We start from the raw sequence: 21,354 nt of genomic DNA on the forward strand, positions 1-21,354 counted from the left end.
GAGAAAGGTCAAAGATTCAAGGTAATACAAAGATGTGTATCGATCGGTAACCGTATTCCCTATGAGTTCCGTATTCCACTGCTATTTTGCAGGCTGGGTTCTTTTCTACATTTTCGTGTCAATAAAATATGTTAAAAGATCTCGAGTTTTCGTTTAGCCACCAATTTATTATGTTCAAATGTGTTGCACTTTCCAATTGTAATTATGGTATTTATACGCCACAAGTACCACGGATTTCGGGTGCCAACGCTTATAATCGCTGGAAGAATGAAGTTAGTGACGAGACCGATGTGTTGTCATCAGACTTCAGCATCCCCTGCAAGAATATCTTATCGTTGGTTACATAATAACTGTCACGTGGCCATTTCCTCGGGGACAGTGTTTGCTTGCAACAAGAAAACGCAGGAACATTGTAACAACAGTTTCCACATAAGGTCGCTATGCAGTAAATTTGTTTTGGTCTTTGTTGTGATCTGTACAACATTTTTGCTTACACGATGGTCCCCAAAATAGCCACGTTTGACAAAATATGAAATAAAATATGAAACCAACTTCTAAAATATTATTTGTAGAAGATGTATGTCTGAGAGTACAAAACTTAAAAATCATGTAGCGACATAAACATGGTAGGTTTTTCAAAAAAATCTGTCACAAAACTTCATTTTATAAACAGTTATAGGCAGTAAAACTCATTTTATAAATAATATTTAATTGTCAATGTTACTCGAAGTGAAAAGGTTCTCGCTGTTCTATATAATCTTAAAAGTCAACTATAGAAATATTCATCTACCCAGATGTCCATTATTCTTGTTCTGATCGATATCTAAAAATAAATACTTTGTTACGTACTGATCACACAAAATAACACTCGTGTAAAGAGAAGCTTCGCATAAAAGGTGTCCTCTAATATTTAGCAAAGTAGACGAATGTATAGAAAATGCATCAAATGAACTATTTTGTAAAGAAAGCGTACATTTGGGAAATATCTCGAAATAAGACGATGGACTATTGTGTGGAAAGGCATTCACTTGAATTAAAAAGTTTCAAACGCAAAGATTAAGCAGTTACCTTTCAATTACTTGTAAATTAAAAGCATAAAGATCAGGTAGCGTTGTCTCTTTAGTGACAAGTTTTAGTCGGCCCCTCTTTTATCATATGTAGACCAAGGGACACAACCTTTTTCTCTCACATTTTTCTCCCCTGACCTGTCACGTAACACCTCATTAATTATAGACTCTAGCAAACTCATTTGCTTTCTTTTTCGAGTTTGCTACCACTAAGCTTTGAGGCTTCCTTTGTTGAATTAAGGACTTCCTTAATGTGATCTGAAAATAATTTGTTCTTGTGCTCGGGCGTTAAATTTTCGATTAACCAGAATGTTTGGCCGCCTTTCGCCTCTTTATTCATTTCACATAAAATGTATTCCATGTCTTTAAATGGCTTTGGAACAGAAGGTACCCTCTCCATATCCATAGCAGCAACAAGTTTCACGTGCTGCCTGAGGTTTTCTTCGATGAAGTCTTGAAATCGTCTGAACAGTTCGAGGTCTTCAGTCGTCGCAATGGACTCCCTGACGAAGTAGAAGATGGCGTGTGGACCGGGACGAGTCACTTCCAACAGACTCCTTAACTGCTCCTCAACGGGCCTTGATATTCCCGGTGTATCGAATACCTTCAAGGAAAAAAAACGAAATCTTGTAACAGCCATTTTTTGTTATTAATTCTCTCAGTGTATCTTTACCTTCACGTGCTGATAAAGTGATGACAATGACAATGACCAACTTCAATAATCCCAGTGGGAATGTTTACTAGTTTACGACGATGCTTATGAGATTTAACAAAATTGTGCAGATATACTGCTTAGCGAAATTAACAGAGCTTAAGTGTGTGTTACGATGGAGAAAGGGAAGAATTGGTGCAGAGCCCATTACACATACCCATGATGGTCTATTCATTGTAACCTCCTGTTATGCAAAGTGCCAACCACATCAAACCTGAATATCACAACAATAGAAAGCGTGTTGTGGCCCAAACTCACCTGACACCAGGTGTCGTTAACGTAGGTTATGTAACTAACCGTCCTGACAATCTCTTTGCCGGCCTGAAACACTGGTCTGCCTACGATGACATCACCACCTAAACTACTAAAAACTAAGATGTCGGGCGTGTCTAACACCTTGACAACAGCAAGAAGGATACGTTTTGGGAATTTGCTGCGTAGTCAAAAGATAACATCTCCCATTCCCATGTAAGACTGTTCTAATTACAGTATGGGAAAACGTGAGAAAGATTCTTTTGCAAGATAAATGATAAGGAAAAAAAAAGTAAGCAAGTGATAAATTAAAAAATATATGTAACCACTTGCACACGCTAATTATTACAATTGAGGTCCATATGATAACACATTAAGGAAGCTTTTGAAAAATTCATTTAAACTTTGATAAAAACAGAAAACAAACACTACAAGTAAATGTCTGTCTTCCCTGTCATTTTCTCCAATCACCGCTGCTACTGTTTCGGAAATGAAGGGATTAGCTTTTGACACTTGAAACTGCTCCTTGCCAAGAAGAATATTTCCAGCTGTGCTCTTCCCACTTTCAGAAGCTCCAATGATGGGAATTTTAAAAATTCGGTCGTTAATTGACATTGAACTTTGCTTGTGTCATCTTGATCGGGTAAATATATTTTGTGACAATGTAAAAAAGAAAAAAATAGAAAAAGATGTCTTAATTGTCTGCAAAGTTGCACTGTATATGAACAGATCTTAATGTTGGCTACCACTTACTTGACAAATACTTATCTCTCTCACACACACACACACACTAACAGACGTCATCATACCCCTTTGTATTTACAACTAGAAAAGGAAACGCATAAAAAAATCAAAATGTAAATTCCTCTGCTTGGGTATCCCAGCACACACTTATGAACACACACACACACTTGCATGCACGCACAGACCTCCCTCTCCCTCCTTCACACACTATACACTACCCACACATATCAGCTCCACTACTGGCTGCATGCATGGACAAACCCAAACAAGATGCGAGTATGAACACATGCACAAATGACTATCTACAGAGATTGAAGAGGCGCACTAAATATTCTGTCAGAACTCGTGCCACAATGAAGAAAAGTCAGGCATTAAAACTGCTTTTCAAAACAAAACAAAAAACTTTTAAAACTGTTTTGGCCTGGACATGCCTGTATCTGACCGTAGACATCATGCAATAAATAAGAAATTTTCTGATTGAGACTTGTCAGCATCCTGCACAAAATGCCATCAACAAATATTTGCTTACAAATGTAGGCCACGGCCAATAGTGGTGGTATTTGAAGAGTTTTAATAAACTTTGCTTCGATGAAGGTATACAGGTTAAATACGGGATGAAATGCATGAAGGATCAGCATTTGTCCTCACGATGTAGTGTTAATCTAAATGTTACATGATATGAGTGTAGTGCACATTCCTTTACATGTACACTAGTCGTGAGGGAATGGGGAGCTTACTGAGTTTTATTGTAAATAAAAGCATATTTCTTACCATTTCCGGCCACAGCTTGAAGGGAAGCATCCGCGCTCATTCTGTATTCTGTTTCTGATTACCAAAAGTTCGAGCTTTGAGTGAATTACCCTAAACAAGAAAGGACTTCTTTTAGTATCAATAAAGCACAAACTGACACTAAGATTAAATGATTCCCGGTACACTGATTACTAACAGTCATTAATTCAGTCATCGGAGTTCTTGTTGACAGCATGTGAGCTTTAGTGTTTGTTAACAATCTCTCGGAGTTACATCTCAAGCCCATTACCTTTTCTGTTTGACGACAATCTTTTGTACAGTACAGCAAATTAACTCAATTATCAAATACTTACTTTCAGACCTTCAGGAGTCAACACAACTTTGTTTGCATTCCAAAAGAGCAAAAGAATTCGCTGCAGTCGACAGACCCCATAGCTGAGAGATTTTCGAGAAATACAGTTGAGATGAACTATTCCGTTGTAGCAATACTCAAGTCCTTAATCTTGTCAAAGTTAACACACTTGTGGTTATTGCTGCCAAATCCCCCAGATCATATTGTTAACAACATTCAAAAATCTATATTTCAGTTTGTGTGGGGTGGAAAAAAGGATAAAATTAGTAGAAAAGTGTCTATTAAAAAAGTATATAATGGGGGGATTGACATACCTGATGTTAGAACTTATATGAATGCCTTAAAACTAACATGGTTGCGGAACATAAAGAAAACCAGTCATAGTTGGAAAATGATTATTATGTCCTCGCATAAAATGTTAAATTACCTAGACAAACTTGGCCCAGCAGTTGGCTCTTTTGTAACTGTAAATAGTTTTTGGACGGATGTTTTAAAAGCGTACGAGATATTTGGAGAAAGTGTTGTGTGTAAACATATTGAAGAGATTATATCAGAGCCTATTTTTTGTAACAATAAAATTAAGATTGGGAATAAACCATTTCTGTATAGAATTTGGGTAGACAAAGGGATATATTTAATTAAACACTTGCTGGATGAAAGAGGAAATTTTCTATCATGTCAAGATGTTAAAAGGATATATGATGTAAACATTAATTTTGTCTCTCTAAATGGTTGCATGGATGCCATAAAGGAATATATGCATCAAGACAGAGAGAATGCAACTGATCCATCACCGCTGGCCTATGATACAAATAAAACTCTTAGTGTAATTCAATCTGTACAGAAAGGTGCAAGACTGTATTATGATAACATGGTAACTAATACACATGTGCCTAACTGTTGCTCAAAATGGGATACAAGACTAAATAGAAATGTAGATTGGCACATTATCTTCAGGAAAGTAGCCAAGACTAAAGATATTAAATTAAAATGGCTCCAAATCAGAGTCTTGCATAGAATACTGGGGACAAAAATAGCTTTATTTAATATGGGTCTAGAAATTGATGATTTTTGTTACTACTGTAGATGTGAAAAAGAAAACATTCAACATATTTTTTGGAAATGTAAATGTGTTCAAGATTTCTGGCAAAACTTTCAAAATTACGTGTCAAATAAATGTGGGATTATGACAAGGATGATATTAAGTGAACATCCAGTATGAATTTAGACCGTAATATCGCATGCATCATCAGTGAAAAATGTCAAGCTCAAGGTTGCCCCGAAAAAAAACCACGCTAGAAGCAGCAGAAAAATGGTTAAATGACAATATTTTTAAATATTGGGGATTTACTTAATAACAGTGGGATACCTATAAAATTTGAAGATTTTCAGCAAATGCAAGGTGATAGTGTTAATTTTATTGATTACTATAGTCGAATCATGGCAGTTGATGAATACGAAGGAAAGATTTGTTACTTATGGAAGGACTCCAAGAAAGAGCAAAAATAATCACCGACACACAACAATTTTAGACACACAGCATGGAAACATATGATCGTGCGCGCGTGCATATCTTTGTCTCTCAAACATACACTGAAAAACTCCCAACATCCAAGAGTTTAAGGTCCTGGGCATCCCTTTCTAGTTGGGACCATGTCATGCCAGCTGTCTCCGCCTCTCTGTGGACTGATAATCCCCACGTCCCTGTCTGGGTCTCCAACTTGCCGCCCCCTGTGGGTTCCAGGACAGAGCTTGTCGGCTGCTTTCGAGAGTGTGGCCAATCCAAGCCCCACTTCCGCTTTTTGATGTTCTAGGCTGGCAGGGTTTTGGTTGGCTTCTCTCCACAAGGGCGGATATTGGAGACTTCTCAGGCCATCGAGATGTTAAGAATGCGGCGCAGACATTTATTGATGTAATGTCTGTATCTTGTTGGTGAATGGCATTTGTCACCCGCTGTCTCAGATCCATACAGAAGGACTGACTTTACATTGGTATTATAGAGGGGATTTTTGGTGTGTAGAGACAAACGCCTTGGAGTGCCAGATAGGTCTTAGGGAGGGAAGCAAGCCTGGGCTTTGTTTATTCGGCTTCCGACATCTTCATCTGTACCTCCGTCTTTGCTGCTGACTATGCTGCCAAGGTAGCTCAATAGCGATCAGTAAATCTTCCACAATATTATGAGGGCAAAAGTCATCATCTGTGTGTGTGAGTGTGAGTGCCAATCGCCTGTTGTTACTTTTGGAAAGAGAACGGTTGTCAGAAAAGACGAACATGGCGACATTCCTCTTGACTTGCACACTGACATGTCTGTACTGACATGTTACCGCTGGCACAATGTCAGACTGTCTCGTACTCAGGCCAATAGGACGTTTAGTGCAGCATACACACAGCTGTGGCCAGGTAGCAGATGGAAACTTAGCACTTTTGACCTTAACCCGTTTCACTTGCTAGAGAGAGACTGGAATCTAGTCACGAGCGGGTGGTGGTAGCTGACAATACTCACAAGCCACGCCCCTGAACCCGCCCACCTTGCACGTCACATGACACTGACAAGACCTTGCTGGGAGTTGTTCTGCTCACAACATTGCCGTTAGGTTTCAAATCTGCATCAATGAGGACCTGAACTACTGGGAATTGTTAGAATTGTGTGGACAAACATTTCCTGTCTAAAGGTCGAGGTCAGCAAACTTCTGACACAAAGGTCGCACGGTAAGTGTCTCTAGAGGAAGAGTGCGGAGGCCGGAAGAAAGTCCTGCGCGCGCATGTTGGCATTGGCAATGACTTTCTGTGTGCAGGAGAGAGGGAGACAGGAGGAAGAGAGGAGGGAGTGCGTGTGTGTGAGTACATCAGTGCACATGTGTATGTCATGTGTACGCCCGCCTTTCGATTTTTCTGCGGCTACCAAGGGGAAGCTACCCTGAGAAACACGTCTGCTCTCCTTCCCTAAGTTTTGCTGTCTTTCATCTCTGGCCCACCATTTCAATGTTTCGCTACCTCACGATTCTTCTAATATTTAACAGCTTATTTTGAGAAATTTCTTCTTTCGTGAAACAAATCTTTATTCTTTAATTTCGTGTTGAGCAGTGAAGTAACATCGCATGGCGGCCACCTTGTGAGTAGATCAACATTTGTGTAGTAAGTGTTCCCACCGCTCCCATGAGATCACAAGGATACAAGTCTATGAGTAAGTTATAATTTATTTGTGGAATGATAAGGCTGACACAGTAATGTAATTCAGTGATGCAGAAAATAATATGATACAGCGTTTTGCTTCTGTGACTTCTTATATGATGGAAGACATGCAGTTTAGTTTCTTCTTCCTACTTTCATTGCGGATAAAAAAATAAAAAAGGTAAAAAAAATAAAATGTTAAACTTCTCTAAAGAAACATGGTTTACTTTCTTTTTATGTATGTGTGTTTGTGTGTGTGTGTGTGTGTGTGTGTGTGTGTAATGTGTGCTAGAAGACGCCACAACAATAAACATGGATGAGCTCACATTTCTTATCGTTGGAAAAACTGGAAATGGTAAAAGTTCTCTGGCAAATCTGATACTGGGGGAAAGCAAGTTCCAAGTGTCAACCAGCATGACTTCAGAGACTACACAGATGTCTGAAGCTATGGGTGTGGTCAATGGAGAGCAAATTAAGGTATTGTCAGACGACTTAACATGAATTCCCTTGAGGAGCCAATGGCAATCAAGCACGCGCGCGCACTCACACACACATACGAATGAACACACGCACACTCACTGACAATCCTACACAAAATTAAATATGAACACTTTTTTATGAACATTTTTTCAGCAACTGATGGCCATTTTTTCCGTGACCTCCTTGCAGATAGTCGACACTCCTGACCCAGTGAACCTTGACCTCAGTAAGACAGAGATTTCAGCGGAAGTAGCTCGCTGGAAGTCTCATGCTGTGGGCAAGTTCGCCATCTTGCTGGCGGTGAGGTGTGACGTGCGCTACACGGCGGAAGAATACGACATCTACAAGAAAATCAAGATAGCATGGGGAGACAACTCATTCACTAACCACCTGGTGGTGGTCTTCACGTTTGGAGACAGACAGGACAGGAACATCCACGAGGAGCTGAAGACAGTTTGCTTGGAACTGCGCAGTGTCCTGGCTGATGCTGGGAACCGCTATGTCATCTTCAACAACCGGGTATGTGCGAGACAGTTGCTAAGAAGCAGTTAATTGCCCCTTAGAACAAATGAAATCTTTTGTTATTTTCTTTTACTATTTATTTTCAAACTTAAAAAGCGCAAAGACTTCGTGTAGAATAGAAACAGATATGACGGTATCATCACAAAAGTTTCTCATTTCTTGCTTTGACGATTAAATGTCTTCATGAAAGAAAACTGTTGACTGACATATCCTCCAAAAGGCTTATTTCATTCTGTAGCTTAATTTATCAACTAACAGCCTATAAAAATTTTATAAATATGTTTAAAAATGAAAAGGCTAGCATTAAAAAGATATGAAAGAAAAGGTACTGAAAAGAAAGAATGCAACATTGTCCACTGTCAGCATGAAGTATCTTCCTACGCCATTGTGTCTGTGTTTATCATATTTGTACGTATGTTCAGTGTGGGCATATTTGATGCGTGTCTGCGTGTGTACTAACATATGCGTGTTATTCCATGCGTACACAAATTTATTTAAATGTTATGTGTGTGACACAGGCTCACGACAGTGAATCAGAGAAACAAAAGCTGATGGAGTATGCACGAGCTCCTGTCGTCCCACCACCTTCTAGCAACTTAATCAACAAACCTGTGCTGCTGATTATTTTCGTCCTTATCATCCTAATCATTGCTCTCTGGCTTGCTCTGCGTTGAAGATGAAACTTCCAGAAAACTCCAGTGTTTCTTGTTGCTGTGATGATTATTGTCAGTGTTATCGCTTTTGGTTACAAAAGAAGAATATTCTCCTGTATAAACTTTGCCATGCTTATAAACATCTTTCCCTTTTTTTCGCTCTCATCCTCACCCCGCTAAAAGTATTCACTTTCATTGGCAAATGACATTTAGTGGAATAGCAGTTAATGTCACCTGTAAACTGCTTATCTAATACTGTAACTAAAGAGGGTACCTTACACGTTTTCTGAGTAAATTGTAGAGCACGGCCAGTTCTTTTTTTTTTTCTTCTAAAGAACAGCTTTTAATAAGAGCAAATAGAGAGGCCAGTGTTATGGTAGTAAAGGTGGAGTTTCTTGGAGTTTAGTTTCAGACTATTTATGTCGCGGGCACCTTGAATGCAAAACGGTTTAGTTAATAGGCTAAACGAAAACTTTTAATGCAGTTTATTTTAATTATTTTACTAATCTGAATATAGTGTGTGCGTGTTAGTGTGATGAGGAGCGGAGCGAACTTTTATACAGAGAGGACAGTGTCTGTGTAAGTAGGATATTTAGCTAAAATGGAGACCAATGCTTTTACTCTTGGTAATTAAATCTTATTAACTTTTTTATTACAAATATATTTTTTAACTTGCCTTGTTTGCAATAATACATTTTCAGCTATTAGAAGGGTATAAATATTACAAAATAAAGATGTGTTGTATATTAACAGTGAAAAGTGTTGAGTTTCTATGTATGAAGTAATACAGCCAGACATCACTTGATTCATATCAGTGCAGTGATGTTAGATACTTAGAGTCAAGTGCCACTCAACTTCACGAATGTGACACAAGGACACATGATTACCGATATGTGGAGTGTCAGGACTGTCATTATGATAATAAAACACAGAAAGTGTGGAGGCAGACAGACCATAACCATACCACATCCTCCCAGTCAGCAGTAAAATCGTGTTTTGATAGCATCACGTCCTCCCACCTGAAAAGCTATTGTTGTATTGATAGTGTTTTTGAAATAAAACCTTCCCCGACTTCAGATATGTATTATCATGTGAATCTTCGATGTTTGTGGCGAGGATACAGAGTAACGATTTTGTGATAAACATACTTTCATTTAAATTTTCAGAATGTACAGCTGCTTCATACCAGGCTTATAAGGGGCACCCGGTAGTGATAAGAGTCGTTTGTCATAACTGCAGTTAGAGGCCCTGGGATCAGATCTCGTCTCAGGACAATCTCTTTATATGAGACGTGATTGCAGGACCGACCGTCGGGTGATTTCTCCGGGTACTCCAGTACTATCATTTCTCTCCTACATGTGGGAAATCACCTTAAGCCTGAAGCACTTTCCTAATAAACAAACCAATCAAACCAGGTTATCAGAATGTACAGCTGCTTGTTTGCTAGTTGTTTCTTTTTATGTCGCATGCTTACTTTTCCAGTATCTGACCTCTTGTCTGCTGGTCCTGTTGTGTCATAGTCTACAATCATTACACCGTGTGACATGCTGTCTCACCAACAGTCTGTTACTCTTCTCAAGTTCTTTCACCTTTCTTATCTTTTAATTTCCTTCTTTTGTTTGTTTTATTTATTTTCCTTTTTTACATCCCTTTAATAACTTTTAGAAAATAGCCGATGTTGACGCCGAGCTGACAGCCATAAGTGCACCACAGCTCTACAGTCTGTGAAGGACAAGGAACCCCATGAAAATAAGGAACAGCCTGCCAGAGAGGAGATCTGAAGCCTGGTTACAGTTGACAATCAAATATCTTTTAAAGAAAATTAAAATCTTCTATCCTTGTGTGAATTCACAAGCAAATGATTTTAAAATGGGTCTCTGCTACACGGTTCTTCTTCATCTGATGTCATAAGGCTGCAATGAATGACTGTCTCTGTTAGGTATAGAAAGCCTCAATGCAGGAAATAAATACTTACATTGAGAGTAGCATCCAGTGGATGAGGACATGAAGTTTTCCATGAGAAAGGAAGTGAAATTAAAACACAGTGTGTTGTCTATGATTGTCATGGCACGAAAAGGGGCGTTGGGTGAATCAGCCTGACCTGGTGGAAGAAACAAACCTCCTGGAACACTTGACTTCGAAATCATATAAAGGCAGTCTTAGTCTCAGTGGCCATGTGAAGTCTGTTTGTGTGTGTGTGTGTGCTCGCGTGAGCGCGCTTGGGATGTGATTTATGTTGAATATAAATATATACATTGGAATGTGATAAGAGCTTTGAATCATTTTTGCTCAAAAAACATTAAAACAAACAAAAAGTAAATGCGTTTAACTTTGAATAAATGACAAAAATAAGAAATAAAGCTCGTTGCGAGGTGCAACGTTAAAAGTTGTCAACATAAAAAATATTAGCAAATGAGAAAAGAAGGCAAGTGACAATTTTATATGTATATACAGGGCTTCTACTTACCCAGAAAATTGCGTACAGTATGCATTAAAAGTTCGGAGGACCCCTTCAATTTTCGTTGATGGGGTCCCATTCAAAGTTGGGCGAAGAACAGGGACCCCTTAAAAACCTGAAGAAGGGGTCCCTGGGACCCCAAAGAATTTAGCCTTAGCAGAAGCCCTGTATATAGAAAACACAAAACAAACGAACACATCAAGAATAATCATGTGTGCACCTAAATCACTCCAGGAAAAAAAGAAAGAAAGAAATTTTGCTTTGCTTGCATTAAAGCGTCTATGTTTGCATCGGTGCGCGTGTTCACGTGAACTTGTGTGCCTAACTTTGTGTGTTTGTGTCTGTTAGTTTGCTTGCGTGTATGCGTTCATGAACATGCAAATGTAGCTGTGTTTACAAAGTTCAAGTTTGAAATGTCAGGCTAAAGTGATGGTAGTGGTGGTGGAGTGTAATAGCTCTCCTGTGCAATTTTTCAGAAAACGGGAAACGCCCACTTACCACTTTCTCAGCACTTGGAGATCAGTATATAATGGCTTGCTTAGTCACAATTAGCTTGCCCTCCTGACATGTCAAATGCTACTTTGGCAACGTAATCAAGACTAGAAGAGGTAAGACATATCAGTTATTTCAATGCAAAGATGAATGCCATCTTTTGTTTTTTTCTATCGCGAATAAATATTCGAACGGCATTGAAAAAAAGTTGTCTATTAACCTACATTAAAGACAACTATCTGTGATACTCAGTTGCAAAAATCAATTTTAAAACCTTCACTTGGTGTGCATTTTAATAGCTACAGGTTTTGTTTTTTAGTCGTAAAATCAAATGAAAAATTGTAACTATGCGACAGAGAATTCACAACGGGAAGTAGGTCAAAAGTTAGAAATTACCAAATTTTTAAAAAAAAAACAATATATGCAAAAACAAAGTGCCAAACAAACTTATACTGAATGAGAATATACGTTAGAATATAAATATATTTTTACTGTATTAGTATCATTTTTGGTTGTTTGATTACAAATCATGTTAAACAGAGTAACTGGCAATCCACTATAACATGGCGCTTGATCGATTGTCTACATTCAAACATAACGAAATAACTGATTGGTTGACTTTTTCAGCTGGTAACTTGTTTCCCTCTAGACCCCCCCCCCCTCACTTAACTTCTGACTTGATTTTCTTTAAACATTAACATTAATTATAATTTAGCTTGACCTTGGTTTTTGATGTGCACAGTGATGAAGACGATTCGATTGACTCTGGTCGGCAAGACTGGAAGTGGAAAAAGTTCTCTTGGAAATACACTTCTAGGAAAGACGAAGTTTGAAACTTCAGGGTCATTTGAGTCATGTACAGAAAAATGCCAGTGGGGACAAGCTCAAGTTGGGGAAATTCTTCTCAGAGTCAGTACCTTTATTCAGCCACTATAACTGTTACAGCAAAATAGTGATATGGCTCTCTCTACCCTACGGTAGTGTAATGGACTAACGGCTGTAGCAGTTGGGATAACTGGGGTTAATGGAGTTTCCGAGGCACTGAGTTTAAAATTGTACTTTTAAGTAATTTCTGGCAACAGTACGATGATCATAATTTACACATTTTAGCGTTTAAAATATTTGAATCTTCTAATTACCAAAATAATTTTAGCTGTCTACTAATGAAGTGTCATTCCATATCAAGGTAACGGATACACCTGGACTGTGGGACACTAAACAACTGAATGATGATGTACTTCTTGAAATTGGCAAGAGCTTCTGTCTGTGCTCGCCGGGGCCTCACGTCGTCATTATTGTCATTCGATGTGATATTAGATTCACGAAAGTAAGTCAGAATATACCGATAATATTTTCTTTTTTATTCTTCTTGTTTACAGACACGACCGAATAGCAATCTTTTACAACAGTTTTTCAAATGAAAAAGAAACACAAGAAGTCAGAACAACGCACGACACACACATAGATATATATACACATAAATATTCACACGGATGTGCGTGCACAGAGGACACATCGTAGAAGAAAAAGAAACAGAGAAAGGAGTAGAGTAAGTTCAAGATGACATCAGAGTATTCAGAGAAAAGCGAAATGATACAAAAGAGAAAAATACTGGTGAATGAGGTCGTTGGCACCTGTTGTGACAAACACTAAATAATTCTGGAGGGGGATTCATAGCCAGAGATAAACGACCTTAAGTAGGTGATGGCCTCATGAGCTGCAGTAGTTGCGCTAGGGTCGTAAACATTCTGATAGTCTGCTTATTACATTTACAGTTGGGTTGAAAAAATAATTACCGAATCTAAAAACCTTAAACCGAAGAACTGGAACGATGGAGAGATAGAAGCATTCAGTAAACACAATGATTTCATAATATTACAGACAACAAACAAAAAGTTCAATTAATTACACCCACAAACATATTTAAGAATGTAATACACGATTGATAATGTATATCTCATTTATAAAAATTGTCTTTGCTTCTTCTTTAACCTACACTTCGAAATATAATGATGAATCACATCTGTAATCTATATTTATTATTTTATTTAGTGTCTTCGTTTTAACTTGATAGATGCATTTTTCTTTAAATAGACGTGTCTTGTTTCTCAAAGTTTGGTAATTTGTTTACTAATATGAACTGAATTCAGATAAAAAGGAATTTTACTGCAAATTAACTTATGTATAAAATATGGCAACAATCATTACATGTGACACTCAACCTTTACTGGTTCTTAAAAAAAATAGACTGAAACAATATTAGCGTCTCAGACTGACACATTTTAGAATTCTATACTTATCCTATTATTTGAGAAGGAAATAATACACACATATTATCTCGACAACAAGGAGGAGCAAGATACGGTGACAACACTGCAGAAGGTCCTTGGAGGCAACCTGTCTAAGCATATCATGGTAGTCTTCACACGCGGGGATGCTCTTGAAGTACCTGTTGGTAAGACCTTTATAAACGAAAGATATCCCAAAAATCAACTGATTTTTAAGTCGTGACTTTTTATCGCCATACCTTGTCTACTTTATCCTATGATTCCGAGACTTTAAATCACCTGGTAACGAAGGAGGCAGAACAAGCAGCTGGGCAAAATAACACAAAAAGACTATACGAAATTACAAGAATTCTGTCAGGAAGGAAAAACACCAATGTTTGCAGACCAGTAAAGAATAAGAATGACAGCGTCATCACCGGGGATGCAGAACAAAGGTCTCGCTGGGTGGAACATTTTTTATGAAATACTTAACCGACCACCACCAACAGCCACTTTTGACATTGCTCCAGCTGCCGAACAGCTCCAAGTAAACACCAACCCACCAAACAAGGCAGAAATCATCAAAGCCATCAAGTCCTTGAATTCTGGCAAGGCGGCAGGCCCAGATGGCATTGATGCAGAGGCATTCAAGGCAGACCCAACAGCCGCACCGGAGATGCTATACCCCATCCAGCAAAAAAATTGGAAGCGTGGCTACCTAGTAAAGCTACCCATAAAACGAGATCTGACACAGTGCAGCAATCGGAGTTTTATAAGATGACGATAACATATAAGATGACGATAACAATGCAATAGTTATAATGATAATAGCGATGAAAACGATGATTATCATAGGTTAATCCCAATCGATGCCAACAGGTGAAATGCAGAAAGCCTTAGAAGAAAAATTGAGACAAGGAAGTGCTCTGAATGATGTTCTGCGTTCTCTTAACAACCGCTACTGTGTTGTGTCAAACAAGGGTTCAAGTGAGGATTTGAAAATACACTCAAACGTCATCCTAAATATGGTTCAAGTAAGACTATTTTCTCTCAATCATTTAAAATAAATTAACTCTCAAAATTAAACATATTGAATGCGGGATTTCAGAATAAATATTTTAAGTTTTCAGAGAAATTATACAGTGAATGCAGTGTTACCTTTTCCCAGCAAAACCCATATTTAGGAATCATCACTGTGTGAACTATTTTACCAGTTTTATGAAGAAATTACTTCTGTCACCGGACTGCAATGTGTGAATTAACCAGTTCATAAGCTAGTCACTCTAAAAAAGTCTCGCTGTTACAGAATACTCCATTACAGTTTATTTGTTACATTGGAGTGTTATGTGACTTCCATGATGCGATCTATAATATTTGGCAGGTTGAGATATTGTTGTAGCTGTGCTATATTTGCTTGTCGGTAACTTTGAGCTTATTTCCGTGTGTAACTCAGGCTACCCATAAATTGAAGTATTGAGAATGCTAGAGTCGTTAGAATTTATTGCAAATGATTCTTTCATGATATGTATTCGCCCAATTTAAGTCGCTCTTTGTCTTTCTCGTGCACACACACACACGCAGACACACAAACATAGGAAACTGTAAACGTTTCTGTTTGTCTGCACTGACTACAAGCTTTGATGACTTCTTACCTTTCTCAAGTTAGGGAGTAACAAGTCAATGATACATTAAAACTACAGAGAAAATACCTTTTGGCTTATCTGCTTTCTCACCATCCTAAAGAATTGTTAATTAACGATATACTGTTTTTATTTTTATCTGCTTTCTAGAATCTGATGGAAGAAAACAATGGAGCGTTCTTCACCAATGGAGTTATAGTAAAATGCAACAAAATCGTGCAGAAATTCGTGCAGAAACGCGAAAGAGCTGAAGGCTTATCTAGGGAAGAAGCTGAGTTACAAACCATGCAAGCCATTGCAGCTGGAACAGAACTATCCGAGTTCTATAAAACTCTGCTTACAATGATGATAGCGGTATTCTTACCAGTTATTGGAGCATTTATCCTAACAACAACCGTTCTGCTGTGCTCTGTCATGTAGAAAACGGATTAAAAAAGGCTTTTACTAATCAAAAATCTTCAAACTTAATATAAAGTTAGCAAGGAAACAAAGGAACTATTACTACAAGATCAAGACAAAAAGATAATGCAGAAAACAAGTATTCTGCCATAATATAAAGATGCTATTACTTACATTTAACTTTAGCAAACCCTTTTTTGTTTTCAATTTTACAACTAAGGCAATAATAATTATAAATGCAAAATTTGTATAGCGCTTACTCACACCTAGGAAGCTTGCATTTAGCGCTTAGATATTGGTAAATGTTTTATTAACCTGTTATCTCCTCCTACCCTGCACATGCACAGTAAAGAGGTAGGTGCCACAAAAGACCGGTTAAACTTACACAAAACATATGAGATTTTAACACTTGCTGTATGGGACACTTATCTTGAGTTAAGTTACTTTAAAAGTCCCTTATATTTTACAAATAATACTGTTATTTAAGAAATGACCAAATGGGAGCCACTGTTCCCGAAATTATATTCGTGTGCTATTTATAGATAGCACATATTGTTCCACAATATATCTTGACTTTAGAAAGGCATACATTTTTTTGCTGTTGTAGGGATTTGGGGAATTCGCAAGTATACATGAAAAATTTTGCTAGAATAATAATGATCTTCAAAGTTTTGTCAACATTCCGAGTTCTACTAATACCAGATATAACAAATTCTTCATATAACCGACCTTCATTTAGCCAGAAACCAGGTTTTCAGCATGATGTTCTCCAAAACTATATTAAATAGTATAAATAATGGGTCACACACATATGTACTGCGCGCTAACAAGTACGGGAGCATATGAAAACACATTGCTTTGTCAGTAAATGAATGAATACATAAGGGAGGCAGCCACCGGAACCTTTATGAGTTATTCCACTATCGATTACTTCTCTTTAACAGCTAAAAATGTGAACCACTCAGGTATTTTGTTATATTTGAAAGTAGGCGAAGGTTCAGTTGATCAAGAGCTATATCAAAGTCGGTTACCAGATACGCAATTCAACATCAATTTTATACTTAAAAACCAAAATTAAGAAGACAAAAGTAAGTAATGTTTAAATTTTAATGTATATTCTAATAAAACATGTCTTTTTTGTTTTTTTATGTTTATCTAGTGCAAATAACTTTTTGTAAATTTCTAATGTTTCCTCTACTTCCCGATTTGTGAATTCTTTGTAGCACACAGTTACAATCTTTCATTTCATTTAGCTAACAGAAAAAAACAATATTTCTTTTTTTTTTAAATTTACACCATGTAATTGTTTTTACAAATTTCTTTAAACCGGAGTATCACACATAGTTGTCACATAGATGTCATTTGCTCTGATTGTCCCTTGATCCTTACTTATTTTTTTATTTAGTGTGTTACTCACTTTTTCCTGTAGTTTTCAAGATCTTCTTTATTTTCCTTGGCATTGTTGTATATGCTTTTCTCCTTTTTTCGATCAATAAACCATCTAAAAGCAGTTGTAATTGTCTGTTATTATTTTTGGATAGGGAAACACAATGGAATTTGTTTTAAATCTGTCATCTACAATGAATGAGGGTTTAAAAGTATGACATCTACTCCTTTCTATCAAAACTTAAATTAAAAAAAAACATTTATCATGTTTTATAGATAGTACATAAAATACCATATTTCAAATATGAAACAAACATATGCGCAAAAGGTACTAGTTATTTAAGTGTACATTCATCACCAAAGCGAGTCATCCAAAAACAATGTATAATCTTACACAACAAACCATGATTGAGCCAGTATATGTTTTTTCACATTTCACACAAATCAAGCACAAACATAGCAGGCGCCTTGGATCCCTTCTGCAATGGGCTAACAGCACAACAATAATAATGTACATAATATCAAGACATACATAGTTTTAAGTAATCATGAAGATATGTATATCAGCATGAATGTCTAAGTAACAAGTTGTTTATACGGTAGCAATTATTTAGCAAGCTTTTCTTTGTTTATTTACAAACACACATTTTTTTCAATTATAAGTGGATTTTGCTGTGTATGTTTTTTTTTCTTCCATATGAAACCCCGCATACAAGTATTTATGAAAGTTGTTTGAGTTGTCCCATATATCATATCAGATTGGGTTGGGTGGAGTTATCTTCTTTGCAAAAATAGGGCAACGCGTTTATGTCCCCTGTGTAATATCGCTCGGGGCTAACCGACGTTTGCAAGCTGGATATAACTAGTAATATTTTTCTAGGTGAAAAGTAGCAAGATTTGGGGAATATTGCCACAGATTTATTATAAATACACGACTGCCATAGCAAAAATGGCGTACAGGTAGGAGTGGCTTTCTTCTTGTCTGCTAACTTTAAATCAATAATACTCCCCCTCCCTCAACCAACAACAAATAACACTCCTCTATATCACATCCTCTATTTGGGTGACATTTTGAGTCTTTTTAGACAATAATAAGAAAATGTTAATAGTACACTTCAGAAAGTTTTTATTGAGGTAAAAGTTTGAATGATGTGGAAAATGTTTATCTTGTCTTTGATTCTCTTCTTACACACAAAGCACGGAGTGAAGATAAACCATGTTGTTCTTATTGTCAAAAAGACTAGCAATAGCATGGGTGGTCTGGTAAATTAATTTCTTTGAATAAAGGAATTAGAAACCATAAGAGGTATAGCGACAGCTTCAGCTAGATATGCAATGGGGTCAAAAATCAAAAGGCCATAACATTTAAGTTTGTACTTGATTTTGTTTTCTTTAAGCTCACCGAAGAAAGCCTCATATAATGTCGCGTTCCGCCCCCCAGCCTCGCCAGAAGCACGCGCACAGCCGCTCACACAGCCGGCCAGACACGCACAGACACTCGGCCGGAGGCAGTCTCCGACTTACCTCTCGAAACCCGTGCACAAACACAAACCACGACAAAGACGGAAAAAAACGATACAAGCACGCAGTTTTAATAACAAGTATAAACACGCATACACATACACCCACACACACACCCACAGAAAAACGGATCAAAAAAAAAAAAAAAAAAAAAACAAAAACAAACAAACCCCCACGAGTACTCGTAAAATAAATATAAAAACAACAGGGGACTGCCTCCCCGCAAAGAGGTTACAATTAAAATACGCACACACACAGCAAAGAAAAACAAAGAGCACTGCGACACAGCGCAGGCAAGTGTCCGCTCAGTGTTCGTAGAACCAGCGGAAACCACCCCCCTCTTCCTCTGGACCAGCTGTCCGGCTGACCCCACGGCTCTCGTCCCGGTAGACCTTGGTCACGGAGACTCCGCTTGTCGACCTCCACCCTAGGCGCTCCCTCCCGATGGCTGGGCCGCACACAGGCACAGCAGGGTCGCGCTCACGCGCCGACGAGGCGATGAAGGCGCAGGGTCGACACAATCACGGATAGTCCCACCAAAGCGGACGATGACACAGATGATGATCACAAAACGTCCAGCGAGATCACAATTATGTTGAACATGTAGCATACGTGGAAAACGGAGAAGACGTAATACATGTAGAAGTAAACAAACGTAAGCCTGTAGAAAAACAACAATTCATCCAGTCAATCATACGGCACTCCGAACATATCTCAGTTTATAAAAACACCCTTATACACATACACAACTATGACCAACCTGGTCATGAAACCGCTTGCTCTCATACAACTACATAATTTTATCGTTAGACAAGCGGCCCCTAACTCATAAATTCATACATGAAAACAAAAACAAAAACGAAAAAAAAAACAAAACAAAACAAAAACGGGTGCGTGCCACACGCGACGCGACCTGGCCATTACAAATTCTAACCTAGAACTAAAGGCTCTAAAAACTAGAAAAGAGTGGAACTCAGAGAAATAGACTACGCTCACCCAAAACGGCTTGTGCTATGGCCCGACGGTCAGCTGCCCTCCACAACCGGAATGGCAGAAACTCTCCCGTGGAATCCGACACCTTCCATCCGAAGTTCGGTTTGGGTAACACGGCGCAGCCTACACTGCCCACATTGGCCCGGCCTCCCGCCGTCCTTCCTGACACCAACGCTCTACTCTCCTCCGAGCCCAGGTCAGAACTGCCACGAGGGACGCTGCTCTCTGGGGGTCACTTCCTGTCGCCCAGGGGCTGTGACCAATCGTCAGCGCCCACGACACCCAGCCCACGCCAAGGCGCGTGAACGCTTTTCACGCCAAAACCTTGGACAGGGAAGGGAGGGGCCCGACCAGTGCACCCCCAAAGCTCCCACCGGCAGCACACAGCACTCAAGCCGACGTCACGTGACGTAGCAAGAGCGTGACGTAAGACACGGCTACGGTCAGAGGGAGAAGGCCTTGACCTTTCCCCTGCACACCGTACAAAAAAAAAGCCGCCAACCGTCGTCTGCTGTGAGCTGCCTTACTGAACAGGAGCGTCCCCAGGCGCTGACAGAAAGGCCGAAATCGTGACACGCGACACATCCCCCCCCTAAAGACAAAGCAACGCGGAGTTTAAACCCATCGCGTGTCAAGATTACAGAAGAGCAACATTCAAAACAGTCAAAAATTACAGTCAAATAACCAATACTAAACCCCAAAACACGGGAACGACTGCGTAGGCTAAGGCACAACCCTAAAGAAACTCGACAAGAAAAATATAAACATCGCTAACCTACATAACTGACATCTTCATCCTTCTACTGTTGAAGGCAACCGGCCGCCTAAAAGGTATCAGGCGGGGAGAGAGACCTGCTTAAGAAGTCAGCCTCTACATTATCCTCTCCCGCGATGGCTGTTATCCTCATGGGACACGCCAGGAGCTGCATCGCCCATCTAGCTACCCTAGCACTACGTCAAAACTCAGAATACCCCCTCGAAAAGAAGAAAAAGTCGAAGCCGAGTGCATAACGAGAACCAATCTGAATGCACGACGGCGAGGCCTCTACAGTCTCACAATACACCAATCACCTACGCGACATCTAAAGAGAAACTGTCCGCAGAACCTAGCGAAACAGTTACAGAAAAAAAAAACCAGACTCACTCACGCCCAAATCCGTGATACGTCCTAACACCAATCCTAAACATAACTCTCTACCGATCCAGACGGCCTCCGTTCGAGGGGAGTTTCACGAACTCGCCCCCTGGGTGTCGCGCGCTGGCATGTGGCGCACGCTGCACAATAGCGCCGCACGTCTTTGTATAACGACGGCCAATAAAAATCATCCAATATCCGTTGGCGTGTCCTGTGGGCCCCGAGATGTCTACCCGTCGGTGAGTCGTGCGCCATTTTGAGAACATCGGCCCTTAGCGGAACTGGCACGACGACCTGCTTGTGTACAACTCCGTTGCCTCCGGTGTACTTGCGCCAGAGAAGCCCTCCCTCGTGTTGAAA

At 39.0% G+C, this 21,354-nt stretch overlaps 4 protein-coding genes across 8 annotated transcripts in view; 2 read left to right on the forward strand and 2 right to left on the reverse strand.

The window, feature by feature from the left end:
* Positions 1-21,354, reverse strand: part of LOC112574545 (GTPase IMAP family member 4-like) — a 283,763-nt gene that overhangs the window by 197,563 nt on the left and 64,846 nt on the right. The window lies entirely within an intron of this gene.
* The window catches only part of LOC112574535 (GTPase IMAP family member 4-like), a 287,359-nt gene that overhangs the window by 194,879 nt on the left and 71,126 nt on the right, over positions 1-21,354 (reverse strand). The gene's annotated exons all lie outside the window — the stretch shown is intronic.
* LOC112574542 (GTPase IMAP family member 4-like) lies at positions 6,421-9,463 on the forward strand. Of its 5 annotated transcripts, none has more exons than XM_025255692.1 (5): positions 6,421-6,586; positions 6,962-7,061; positions 7,344-7,525; positions 7,718-8,047; positions 8,569-9,463. In XM_025255692.1, exons 2-5 carry the CDS (start codon positions 7,034-7,036, stop codon positions 8,722-8,724), a joined length of 696 nt encoding a protein of 231 aa, XP_025111477.1. In that variant the 5' UTR covers positions 6,421-6,586; positions 6,962-7,033; the 3' UTR covers positions 8,725-9,463. The 5 variants fall into 5 exon arrangements, with proteins under 5 accessions (XP_025111477.1, XP_025111475.1, XP_025111478.1 ...); XM_025255690.1 differs by having other exon boundaries at positions 6,422-6,586; positions 7,341-7,525; XM_025255693.1 differs by lacking the exon at positions 6,421-6,586 and adding an exon at positions 6,633-6,714.
* Positions 11,653-17,137, forward strand: LOC112574537 (GTPase IMAP family member 4-like). The gene is made up of 6 exons (XM_025255680.1): positions 11,653-11,769; positions 12,396-12,562; positions 12,840-12,980; positions 14,003-14,108; positions 14,800-14,954; positions 15,711-17,137. Exons 2-6 carry the CDS (start codon positions 12,398-12,400, stop codon positions 15,978-15,980), a joined length of 837 nt encoding a protein of 278 aa, XP_025111465.1. The 5' UTR covers positions 11,653-11,769; positions 12,396-12,397; the 3' UTR covers positions 15,981-17,137.

Source organism: Pomacea canaliculata, linkage group LG10 (assembly GCF_003073045.1).
Source record: "Pomacea canaliculata isolate SZHN2017 linkage group LG10, ASM307304v1, whole genome shotgun sequence".
NCBI classification, from domain to species: Eukaryota; Metazoa; Mollusca; class Gastropoda; order Architaenioglossa; family Ampullariidae; genus Pomacea; species Pomacea canaliculata.